The sequence below is a fragment of the Falco biarmicus genome, chromosome 1 (genome assembly GCF_023638135.1).
Source record: "Falco biarmicus isolate bFalBia1 chromosome 1, bFalBia1.pri, whole genome shotgun sequence".
NCBI classification, from domain to species: Eukaryota; Metazoa; Chordata; class Aves; order Falconiformes; family Falconidae; genus Falco; species Falco biarmicus.
Window position 1 is genome coordinate 64133758 of NC_079288.1, and position 13215 is coordinate 64146972.

General features: G+C 37.8%; 1 protein-coding gene across 7 annotated transcripts in view; it reads right to left on the minus strand.

The window, feature by feature from the left end:
* FAT1 (FAT atypical cadherin 1) overlaps window positions 1–13215 on the minus strand; it is a 112142-nt gene that overhangs the window by 12370 nt on the left and 86557 nt on the right. For all 7 annotated transcript variants that reach the window (XM_056337898.1, XM_056337909.1, XM_056337943.1 and 4 more), the window contains 7 exons: window positions 12585–12818; window positions 10932–11321; window positions 9469–9683; window positions 8923–9060; window positions 8464–8607; window positions 5133–5330; window positions 87–888 (listed from right to left, as the gene is read on the minus strand). In XM_056337898.1, the coding sequence (XP_056193873.1) occupies window positions 87–888; window positions 5133–5330; window positions 8464–8607; window positions 8923–9060; window positions 9469–9683; window positions 10932–11321; window positions 12585–12818 (2121 nt within the window). The remainder of the gene's footprint in view (window positions 1–86; window positions 889–5132; window positions 5331–8463; window positions 8608–8922; window positions 9061–9468; window positions 9684–10931; window positions 11322–12584; window positions 12819–13215) is intronic.

Genomic DNA, 13215 nt, shown 5'->3' on the forward strand with positions numbered 1-13215 from the left:
ATATAAATTTTCCCATGTTGATTATAACTGTTCAAACCCAGCAAAAATCTATTCAAGGCTACAGTTTTCCTTATTGCTTTTCTTACCTTTACAAAGACAAACTGCTGTTCTGTGATGACGGGGAGTGACAAAACTCAACCTGGCTGTGCTGTGGGTTGACATGATACTCTCATCCACTGTTACTTTTTCTTCACAAAATTTCAAAGGACAATCTAGGCCTGCGCAAAGCTTATGAAAAACATCAATTATCCGGACACCTAAAATCTCCTCTAGGTCAGGCACAGAAGAGTTTATCTTGTGGAGCAAAATTCTCATTGGGTGCTGAGAGCTACCAGACTTCTCAATATTCAGGAGGACATCAAGATTTGAAGGAGGATCAGAAGGCTGTAAACTAACAATCTGGATATCATTTCTCCTCACGCCCAAGATGTTTCTTAATGCTCTCTGGAAATTGCGCCAGTAATCACCGATGAATTCTTCAGGGGCAAGGTTTGCAAAGCGTATTGCAATGCTGTGATTTAGTAAATCTTGTGTGATTTGTCTGATGTGTACAGTAATATCAGCTGCAGTTGTAAATTTTCCATCTGTCACAGTGACATTTAGGAGGTACTGTCCTACATCTAACCTTTTATGTGCTATCAGTTTGCCACCAGTACTGGAAACAGAGAACAAAGATTCCATTTTGGGGTCCAGACTGTATGTCAAGGTATCATAAACATCTTGATCAGTTGCATGAATTTTTCCAATGACACCACCTGAATATTCTTCCCCAAAGGCTGTGATAAAGATTTCTAGAGGCAGAATTGCTGGAGAATAAATGCTTTCCTCAATAACTCTAATATCAATGTAAGTCAAAGTTGACAACGGTGGTTTTCCATTATCTGACACCTAAAGGAAGGTGAGAACAGGGTTAGATTTTTGCTTTATCTTCTTTTGCTTTAACTTCTACTGTAGATATTTGTACTGTGTACAGTAGAGATGTGTTTTTCCACCAAAAAAAAAAAGTTCCTACAGGAAAATGCTTTATGTAAATTTCATACCACAGTTCCCAACACAAAAAACTAATACTGAAAATTCAAAAAGCTCATATAAGCAGGCACACACAAACATGTTTTCACTTCTGCCAAGGTCAAAAAGCTAACAGTGCTCCTAATAGCTGGAAATGCCAGGAAGCTACTAACACCGCTAGCAAATACAGAGGAGATGCACAGTAGCTGATTTCAGACAGCAGATGGTGCTTGAAGCTTTTTTATTTCAAGCATGGAAACACAAACTTGAAGTGAGTCATGCATTAGAAATTTACAATATGCTTCACCACAGTTACTAGGAGGTGGCTTTGAAGACAATCTAAATGCAGTATGCCAAACGGTACTTCAAAAGGAGAATAATAGATGTAGAAAGTTACAATTAATGATGTTGTCCATTACTTGTGATCACGGAGAGGGAAAAAAAACAACCAAACCCAGTAGTGCTACTTGCTTCCAACAATTAGAGTAAGTATCTTGAACAGAATCAGTCCAATTAATTTTTAAATTCTTTTTAAACAAAACACCCCCTGTCCTCCAACTCTTTCTGACAAAAACATACACTGTCGTCATATGAAGAGAGGACCAAAAAAAGAATAGAAAATGGAGAAAAGAGCATTCCCTTGGGTTCCCTTTCTTTCTTTTTATTTCTCAGCTTTTATTTCCCATCTACCTTTTTCCCAGAGCTATTTCCCAGTTACTGAAAGTGTGACTGAAGAAATGGGCAAAGAAGAATTGGAGGGATGTCAAGGGACAGAGGAGGATACACAAGGCTCAGAGGGCAGAAGATATCCTGCATTGTTCAGGATTTAACAATAATTTTGCAATGACTACACTTTGAAGATCTTACCAATTTAAGCAGAAAAGGAAGAACTCCAGGCACAAGGTTATCTGTGGATGTGCACATAATCGTAGCATTTTTAAAAGGTACCACATGTTTCATAGCACTACATGTCTTCATCCGTTAACTCCCAAAGACAGACATGGCAAGAAACCTGCCCTCTAGTTACCCAAACAGAAATAACGAGAGAGCGCGCACACTCAAGTTGGCCAAGTTTTGTTTTGCCTAGATTTCTGCCTGGAAACAAGGCAAGGCAGGCAGTTCAGCTACAGGAGAAATGCGCAAGGGGCACAAGAAAGAGCTCAAAACAAACAGGCAAGCAAAATTATAACAAATGGACACTAAGAAGAAAAGCCAAGCCCCAGGAGAAATGATTTCTCGGTAGTGCAGATATTTAAAAATCTGCTGTGGTTTTAAACTAAAGACTTCAGAGTGTGGCACAAAGGATTGTATGACTCATAGCTGAAGATTTCACACACTCATGTTGTGAGACATTTGTTAATGGATAATTATTTCCTTTGGAGAGAAGGAAAGCAAACGTGAGTGGCATGTGCGTGTTAGGGTTGTTGGGAAGAAAAAAAAAATCCAAATCCTTATTTCCATTAAAACCACAAAAGTAAAGAAAAAGAAAGGCTCATTTTAAGTAAAGTTTTTTAGTGGTAGTGTGTATGGGAGGGGTTGTTTCTGAGTTTTTGGTGGTTGGTTTTTTTTTTTTCTTTCATTTAAAGTATGCCTGTAATGTAAGAACACCTCTGCTTCAGCAATCCACTCAGAAAGCAGCTAAGGTGAAAGCTGTCAATACTGAAAAGCACACCAGTGAAGGTCAGTTAAAAAACAAAAACAAATACCGAGAGATCATACACAGCCATTAACTTGGGAACTGCAAGATGAAAGTGCAGAAATTCAAGATAGTGTAAACTTGAGAAGATCCTACAGCCTTTCAAAAATCTGTCTTTAAATGAACAGGGAAAGAATATTTTCCCACAGAAGTCATATCTCTGTTCTTATGTGTAAACCTGGAACTGAAGTCTTGTGAAATGGAAATGCTAGTTTTAGTCTTAGATGCCTTCATACTCACGTATAGTGACTCACTAGAGGAGAAGATAATAGCAAATCATAGCACTGTGTCTACTTAAAAAAAGCTATCATAGTGTAAGATGACAAATGGCAATTAAAAGACAGTGACATATTTCCAGAATCCAGGCAGGGAACTTGTAAATCAAGGGATTAGACAGGTCTAAGATAACTGAGATTGGGTAGCACAGCATACAAAAAAATGTGCATTCGTGTAGTCTGCTTCAATGATTTACAGTCTCTGAGAAGCCTTTGTTCAAAATGAGTACATTTGTTTTAAGACACTTGTTTAGCTAACACATGCCATTAAAATACCCCTTATTCATTCTCTAGAAAAAAGGCACTTTTCAAGTGCTGTGCTAAAGAGAAAGTAGCTGAAGTACTGACAGGCTGTTTACAAGCATCCTGCAGCCTAGGAAGTGGCTTGGAAATGAAAGAATGGTGTGATTCCACCCAGAGGAAGGTGTTAAGACAGGCACTTCGTACTTCAGAAAAGGCAGGCACATTAGGAAGGGCCAAAGGTGCAGTTAAATCATGAAGTGCAACTAAGACAGTGTAGCAGTCTGCATAGAACAGGCATAATTGCCTGTGCATGCATTCATAGGAATAAGTTTTAGAAGCAAAATAAATAGAAATATAGTTACTGCTTAGAGAAAATATAAAATAAATCACATGAATCTTGTATTACACTGATCGCACATATGGGAAAAACATTCCTGGCTCTTCTCTAAACAAAATGCGACTTTGGACAATTGGCATAGAACCTGGAAAGCCTATTAGGCAAGTGTGACAAAGCCCAGCTCTACTGCTGTTTCAGACTCATGCAGTCTAGGAAGGCCAACAGAACCATCCTTTAGGTACCTTGAAGGCTAAACTGGTTCCACCACTAATTAGCACATCACTATTGAGAAAAAAAATGGCTAACAGCAATGATATACCTCTGCCTCCTTTTTAATCTCAGTGCTTAAACCCTAAACTAAACTACATTTAGATGGAACCTTTGTCTATGCTGGTTCTTATACTAATAGCCCCTGATAACACCTTTTAGTAACTCAGACAGCAAATGGCAGTACTGTGGGATTTTTTTTTCCTTCCCCAAAGAAAAGAAATAGACTTTGTGTAAATACGTCATGATTACTATCCCAATGTGGACAGAATTCAGCATACACTGATGAAGGCAGTACTGTCCTAAAACTCTGCAAGTGCATGCTTATTCAGAAATTGTTTGTAATATTATGTATGAGAATAATTTAGAGATTGAAAGAAATTCCTCATGTAAAAATAAAGGTATGAATTTTTCTTAACACACGAATCTGGAAATGAAGTTTAAGAATTAAGACCAGCTATTTTTAGCTTACCAATTTCAAGTCGCCTATTCACAACTGCTTAATTTATAACTGAATTAAAAAGGATTGCATAAGATTAAAAAAATGGTTTGAACTTTTCTTATATTAGGTTACAAAAAGTATTTTAGAGAACTTAGCTGTGTTAATGCAACTGGGATTTTTGGACATGGTCTGGTCTTTTTGCACAACAATGGTAAATGCAGGCATATGTTACAGCATTTCAGGGTCATTTCTGAGTTTTTTGCTGTGTTTTCCACTGCAAGATTCTGAGATCTCCAAGTACTGTGCTGCAAGTTTCAATGCTATCGGCAGAGGTCCACTGACCTGGTTTTCCAAACTTAAGAAACTACGTTTTCAACTGTCATTGGAAAAAGAATGTGGCACTATAGAAAAATGTTTCAGTACTGCCATGACGTGCAACTTCCAACAACCCTGTGTCCATCGTATCAGTGTAGCAAGGCCTACAGCTTCAGGAGTCAGAGACAGTGCAAGAAGTCTGCAGCCAGGAGTAGGTGGCTCAAGGAACCTGTCTCCTGGCTTTTCCAGCATCCACATGAAAGGGCTTATCAAGACCACTCACCCAGTTAACACTTCACTTACACCTTACCCTTACTGTGAATTTAATTAAGCTTAACTGTTACACCTGTGTAGATTTCCATTTAAACCAACAGACTTTGTCTCTGAAGGTGTTACATCAAGGGACATGCCTCAAATGACTACTTGGCATGTCAGGATCTTGTAATAGAAAGACAAGGGGTAGGCAGGAAAAAGTGGTGGACTGGATATTAGTGGGAAAAGTTAACTAAATACTTATAATGTAAAACAGCTAGAAGCAGAATATCATACCTTAATCTGAAGTAAATAGTGATCCCTCACTTTGCGATTCAGTGCAGCAGTTGTTGTCAGTACTCCCTGCTGGTTAATCTGAAAAGTGTTCTCTTCATTTCCACTCAGGATGGTGAAGAGAAAAGGAGGGCCATTGTGAGAAGAATCCTTGTCTGTCACCACTAGCTGTAGCACACTAAATCCAATAGGCTTATTTTCCTATAAACACACAATACAATTACATTGGTTTTGCTATAATTGAAGATATAGCCTGACATTGATTTCTTTTTCATAACAGAAAAAAAATTATCAAATTACTGTCAAACCAGTTAATCAGTATAAGAGACATCAGAATGACAATACTGTTTAAAGAAAAATACTACCCTCTGAGAATAACAACGAAAACAGTCAAAGGAGAAAGAGCACATTTTTAAAGTTTGGTTTTTAAACTTTGTCTTGTATTTTTAAAAGTAGCTCAGCCTTAAAACTTTACATTTCCCACTTCTGGTCTGAATTAAGATTACTGTAGATTAACTACCAAGTCATCAAAGATTTCAAATTTAGCTAAAACACCTGTTAATAATAATCCAATGCCTTTGCTGGGAGGACTAGAAAAACACACTCCTGCATTTGACCCCTTGTGTCCCTAATTAGTGTTCTGACTACAGTTGTGGCTGCTACAGCCACAATTCAGTTAAAATACAAAAAACAGGTTTTAAAATTTGCATCATAAAGTCCCTTCAGGTTTGCATCATGTAGATGCCTGAGGTTTCACAGGCACTTCACATACTTTGCTTTATCATACACACAAACTGATTTAACAACACCTCTCCCAGAATACTTGTGCTATACTGTATTGACCAGATTTTATATATATATATATACACACACCTATTTTAAATGCAAAAAAAGTAAAACATTATTGTGAAGTACAGTAACAAAATGCTAACCTTTTGCAATTGCAATAACTCCTAACAAGCATACTCTTTGTTCTTGCAAGAGTAAGTCAAGCTAATTATCAGATATTGCAGCTGAAGCTTCTCCCCTACACAGTCTTCAGCAAAACAGACACAGATCATCATTTTAAAGTAGTACAAATATTTACATTTTAATATCTAAAGTAATTTGATTTTCATAATAGCTAAGCACATTTCCAACTACGTCCAAATATGTCCATCTCCAATAAATCAGGAAATGCACACCAGCATTCTTGGGCAACTCCTCCAGCTTTTTCTCTGGCACCCTCATACTGGGACAGGCTGATATGAATGAACTATAAAATATGAGGTCTTTTTTTAACCCCACTTATCTATTGTACAAGGACAGGCACCGGCAATAGCAAAAGAACCCAAGGGACTGAGCTCACTTACATTACTCTTATGAAGGTCTTAATGCAATTCCTTTGTTCCATTTATTCTCTACTGGATTCAGGAAGACAAGAGGTAGAGATGCTGCCTCTGCTATCTTTGCTTTAGCAGAGTTTTCCGAATCAGAAAAGTACATGCCAGTCATTTGAAAATCTGGCCCACCACCACCATCCTAAGGTGCAAAACTAGTCAAAGGATTGGTGTATAGCAACATGAAAAACTACTCCTGTTCCAACTGCTTCTGATCCCAGAGGAGGCCAATGGGAATGAAGACTTGACTTAATGTGCCACAGTGCGCAAAATTTGCTTCACAGTAATAGGTACCTAGAGTATCTTAGAGTCATTGAATCATTTAGGTTGGAAAAGACCTTCAGGATCATCAAGGCCAACCATTAATCCAGGACTGCCAAGTCCATCACGAAACCATGTCCCTAAGTACCATATCTATGCATTTTTAAAATATCTTCAGGGATGGTGATTCTACCACCTCCCTGGGCAGCCCGTTTCAACACTCGACAACCCTTTCAGTGAAGAAATTCCTCCTAACGTCCAATCTGAACCTCCCCTGGCATGACTTGAAGCTGTTTCCTCTTGTCCTGTTGCTTGTTATCTGGTAGAAGAGACCTACCCCCACCTGCCTACAACCTCCTTTCAGGCAGTTGTAGAGAGCAATACAGTCCCCCCCTGCAGACTTACTGAGGGCACACTCCATCCCCTCATCCAGATCATTAATAAAGATACTAAACAGGACTGGCCCCAGTACTCAGCCCTGGGGAACACCTCTTGTGTCTGGCTGCCAGCTGGATGTAACTGCAGTCACCACAACTCTTTGGGCTCAGCCATCCAGCCAGCTTTTAACCCAGCACAGAGTACACCCATCCATGCCATGAGCAGCCAGTTTCTCCAGGAGAATGCTGTGGGAGACAGTGTCAAAGGTTTTACTAAGGTCCAGTTAGACAACGTCCACAGCCTTTCCCTCATCTGCTAGGCAGGTCATCTTGTAGAAGGAGATCAGGTCTGTCAGACAGGACCTGCCTTTCATAACACCATGCTGGCTGGGACTGATCCCCCAGGTGTCTTGCACATGCCATGAGATGGTACTAAGGCTGATCTGCTCCATAACCTTCCATGCACCGAGGTCAGGCTGACAGGCCTGTAGTTTCCCAGATCCTCCTACCTGCCGTTCTTCTAGATGGGCATCACACTGGCTAACCTCCAGTCTTCTGGGACCTCCTCTGTTTGCCAGGACTGTTGATAAATGATAGAGAGTAGCTTGGCGAGCTCTTCTGCCAGCTCCCTCAGTACCCTCAGGTAGATCCCATCCAGCCCCATAGACCTGTGCATGTCTAAGTGGAGAAGCAGGTCACTAACTTTTCCTTCTGGACTGCAGGGACTTCATCCCACTGCTCCTCATCCCTGTTTTTCAGCTCAGGGTGCTGAGTACCCTGAAGGTAACTGGTCTTGCTATTAAAGGCTGAGGCAAAGAAAGCATTGAGTAGCTCAGTCTTTTTCTCATCTTTCGCAGCAATGTTCCCCCCTGCATCCAAAAAATGATGCAGATTATCTTTGTCCCTCCTTTTGTTTATAAGTATTTGTAATATTTTTGTAAATTTGTATCTTTTTCTAATAACTCTAAGCTTAAAAATAAATAGCAAAATTATGTATTTTAACCTACCTGTACGATACTAAGAATATTATAAACATAAATGCAATGTATAAATGTCAATGCAATATACACATGTCCACACATGAAGTACATGAAGAAAGAACATGCTCAACTTGCATCATAAGTTCCTAAACAGACTGCACAATATGAATTTTGTAACCCTTAACACTTACTAGGTTAAGCCAGTCTCGCTGACAGCCTTAAATAATTAAAAATATAGGGAAATAAAATTGAAGCATTTATCACATTTTGCAGAGCTTTAAGTCATAAATTAACACTCCAATATTATTAATTTGACTAGTTCACTATCTGTATTTACCTGGATGATAACACTATAGTTTCCTTTTGAGAATACTGGAGGATTGTCATTTACATCAGAAACATCGATATTAACTGTGGTTGTGTTAAGTCTAGGTGGGTTTCCATTATCTGAAGCTTGAACTGTCAAAGTATATCCTGAAATCTAAGAAGAAATAATAATGATAATAAAAATTTTCAAACATTCACCAAGGAGCAAAAAGTAACAAACTCAGCTTTTGTTTTAAGGAAGAAATATTTTAGCGCAAATCCCCAGTAAAGCTTGCCTTCATATATTTAATCCTTTCACTTCCTCCCTGCCCCCGCAAAAGCACTGACATAAATAGATGCTTTCACTTTATTATAGCTATATTAATTCTGGAACATGAAATGGTAATTACAAATATAATAAAAAAATGGTGGTCATCAATTACATATAGCTAAATTAACCCCAACTGCTCACAAAGCATCAAAACCTTACCTTTTCTCTGTCTAGAAGTTTAGTCACTTTTATTTCACCCCTGGTAGGGTCAATTGTAAAAGGATTTCCCTGATTGCCATCTATAATTGCATAGTGAATGCGGTTGTTTGAAGGTCCATCGGCATCATCTGCCATAACCTAAGGGACATTACAGTCTCATTTAAAAAAGGTCAAAATAAGCTCTATCACCTTTCAGATAAACTCATCCTGAAGATGAGCACAGCTGTTTTAGTCTAACACATTTCAGTTCTCAGAAGAAATGTCACCCAAATAGAATATAGCAACAACACTTAATTTCCTGAATTTCTTCTGAAAATTAAGCCATGTTCTCATGAGAAGAATGCAAATATATCACAAAATATCAACTGCTTTCCTATAGCATCTCAAGTCTCTGGTTCTGAAACTTTTTCAAAATAAATTTTCAGTTCATTCAGTGGCAAACTTATGAATTAATTTATGTCCATCTTCAAACCAATATTTATTCCTTCAAGACTGAAAGCATGATTGTCATGACACAGTATTTCAAACGAAAAAAACAATACATACTGTAATGACCGATTGTTCAAGCATAGCATCTTCACTGATCACTGCAGTGTAAGTGTCTTGGCTAAACACTGGAGTATTGTCATTGATATCTGTTACATTAATATTCACTGTTACAACATCACTTAATGAAGGTGTGCCTCCATCTGTGGCTTCCACTGTCAAGTAGTATTCATGAGAACTTTCATAATCCAAGCTCTCAATGATAAAAATGGCTCCTAGGAAAGGACAAAAAAAAAAACACAAACAAAACCCAAAAGCTCACGAACTCTGTTATTACTGTAGTATTATACATTGCAACTTTTGATTTTGGTTTGACAAATACTCAGCTTATTCAGGGCTTGATTTGTCACTGTAAAGCTGGAGCTACACAGTGAAATGATCAGGCTTTACAAGTAAAAGTAAAAAGGTGAGAAGTTCCTGCCATTACTACAAAAGATTCACACTTTAAAACTACCTGGCTCACATCTTGTAACAAAAAAAAAACAAAAAAAAAAAAAAACAAAAAAAACTATGTTTAGAAAATGTCCTTTTCATAATTTTCTATTAAAACTAACTAAAAATATGAAATTACCTTTAACTTTCCTTGCAAACCGCATTAATGTCAGGCATGGAGTATGCAAAGATAGTAAGAGAAGTATCTGACCACGAATCACGAATTTTGATTGATAGAAATGTCAGAGTTAAAGTGTGAGTTTTTAACTGGCTAGTTAAGATAGTGCAGTCCCAAACATACACTCTGATTTGCTGCTGGAGGAGTGTTTTCCTGGAAACTTTTTGCTCCTTTCAAGTATGTGAAGAAGTTAAACTGGCAAAGTACTTCTATAACGTAGTACCAGCGTGCACACTGGAAAAAGCAGCTGGAAGAACTATTAATTTTAATTACACTGGTATAATTAACTGCCAGTAACTTTTGGGCAGAAATCTTATTTTACAAAAAAAAATAATCAAACTTTACCAGAAATTAACTCTAGAAAAAGAACTACATAAGAAAGAAAAACTAGAATTGATTTATATATTGATTTTTAAAACATAGTTATCATTAACAGGGAAAAATTCTCCGCAGAACCTAAATGCTTCCTGAGACTAAATCTGACTAATGTACAAGCCTAAAATCTCCACTGTCATGCTGCATATATGATTAAACAGAATATTCCAACCTTTCTTTAATGGCATATTAAACATCTCTAGAATTACTGTCTTTGTGGACCAATGGCTAGTTTTCCCTATCAATTTAATTTCTGATCTTTCGTTTACCCATTCTGGCCACTCAGTCCGATTGTATAGCCTTTGCTTCTGCACTGCTGTTAGTGTGCTGGCAAAATGAGAACAGACAGTAGGACTGGCTTTACAGCCAGGGCGATGCACACAGATTATACGTAACTTATTTGGTTGAATTACTGTAGAACACAGCGTGGCACTGTCCTTGGTTAGCCTAAAGTATAGTCACAGATGTAATCTGTTACCTGTTGTTGAATCGATGCTGAATTTTCCATGTTCATTCCCACTGACTATTGAGTATGTGATTTCAGCATTGGCTTCGATGTCCCTGCTTGCAGCATATATCTGGAGAACTTCAGTTCCAACCAAAATGTCCTCTGATACACTTGCACTGTACTCCCTATGCTCAAATACAGGTGGATTATCATTTATATCCAAAACAGAAACTATAAGACTACTTGTTGAAGACAGTCTTCTAGGTAAACCTTCATCTGTAGCTTTCAAAGTTAGAGTGTACACAGATTGTAATTCCCGATCCAAAGGCTTCTCCAAACGAATGATTCCAGAGAATTCATCAATAGAGAACTGACCCTCTGCAGAGTTCACCAGTGAATAATGGATTTTATGGTTCATCCCTGCATTTTGAAAATAATTGTAGAGTATGAAGCAACCATTAAAATACACCAAAATAGTAACAGATCTCTTAGCTATAGAAATAAAATATGCATGTTGAATATTCGTGTTAAAATAAATCTCAGCAAGAATTAAAGGCTCTTGTGAAAGGAAGAATTATTTCCAAAAAGATGTAATGATTAAAGATATTAAGCTAACGCTTCATTGCACTGATTTTCTGCCACACAAAACCCATGAAGCATGGTTCTGCTTCAGTCTCAGTAGCAGCTAATATGAAACAATTAGTAATATAAATCTAATTATAACTTTAGAATACCAGCATCTGCTTAGCAGGCTTATAGATAATGCAAGAAGGTATAGGAGAGTTAAGGCTGCATCAAATAACTAGACTCTATACCAGTAAGTTTATTTAAGAACCATGTCCCAGAATTAACAGGAACATAATTTTTGGCAACCTGCAAACAAAAAACCCACAGGTTTTTTGGCCAAGTATTTTGCTCCTCTGAAGCCTCAAGGACTAGCGAAGTGTGAAAACATTTGTCTGTTACCTTCAAATTCAGCAACCCAGCTTTATTATAGCACAAAGCAGGCCAGTTGTTTTGCAAGACTGAGGCAACTACTAATTAATACTATCTGATTAATAAACTGATGATATATGGAAACCACATGCCTTTAAAAAGACCTTATGCTGTTGTACTCCTTACAACAAAGCCTAAGAAAAAACTCTTTCTAATGTTACTTTCAGTTCATGTTCACTCAAATACTTGTAACTAGAGAGTAAAGATAAAGGGACAGCAAAACTCTTAACAGGGTAGCACATACAGAAAGCTACAGTTGACCAGGGTTCCCTTCACGGTATGATCATCGATGGCTAGTCTGAGAAGCACACATTCAAGAATCTATGAAAGCACATTTAAATGAACAGACATGGCTTGATCTTTTTACTTACACCAGGAGTGAAAGGATGGACCTAACTCATCATAACGTTATTAGCTTATCCCACTACAAATATCCTACATTTTTGTCTCTCTCCCACCCTTTTTTTTGCAGAGACACAAAAGGGATGTCTTCCACGCTACTCACACAGGGAAGTCACGTGTTATATGATTTAATAGATCTAAATATATCTTTCAGGAGTCTAATCCTGAGCAGTATTGAACATCTGTCAGTTCTACTGAAAGACTTAACACCTGTCAGGATAGAAATAAACAAACATTACTGTAACTCTGAGACCATGACAAAAGTACTGGTCAAAGACTGCATACCTGCATCTGCATCTGTTGCCTGCACTCTTGTCAAAAGGGTTTTAGGCTCTGTGTTTTCAAATACTGTAATGGAGTAAGGATCAGCTGTAAACTCTGGGGCATTATCATTCACATCCTCAAGAGTCAGGATAATATTAGCTTGGCAGGATCTTCCTCCTCCATCTGTGGCTTTCACTAGAAGATTATACACTGCTTGCTGCTCACGATCAAGTGGCATTAATGTTTTCAATTCACCTATAAACAGAGTAACACACGTAAGCTGATGCAAGTTGCAAGACTTAAGTGTCCCTAACATGTTTTCCTATAAAATCCTTGCACTCAGAAAAACTAAACAATTTTCTTTTTGATGGTAATTTCATCAGTGGCTAAGTCAACAGCTGTACTGCACTTAATGAGCTCCACTTTGGGCAAAACATGTCAGTGGCATGCCTTTTCAGCTTTAAAAGATTAAATATTAAAATTGCCTACCTCTTTTTCAAATATCTCTGACACAGAAGTCAGCTGAAGTAAAAATACCTGACAGTGCAGAACGACAGAATGTGTATACATGCACAATTCCATTCCATGCATTTTTGTGTAAAGAAAATGAAATTATTAGAACTCTGGCTTTAACAATATGCAAGGCAAAACC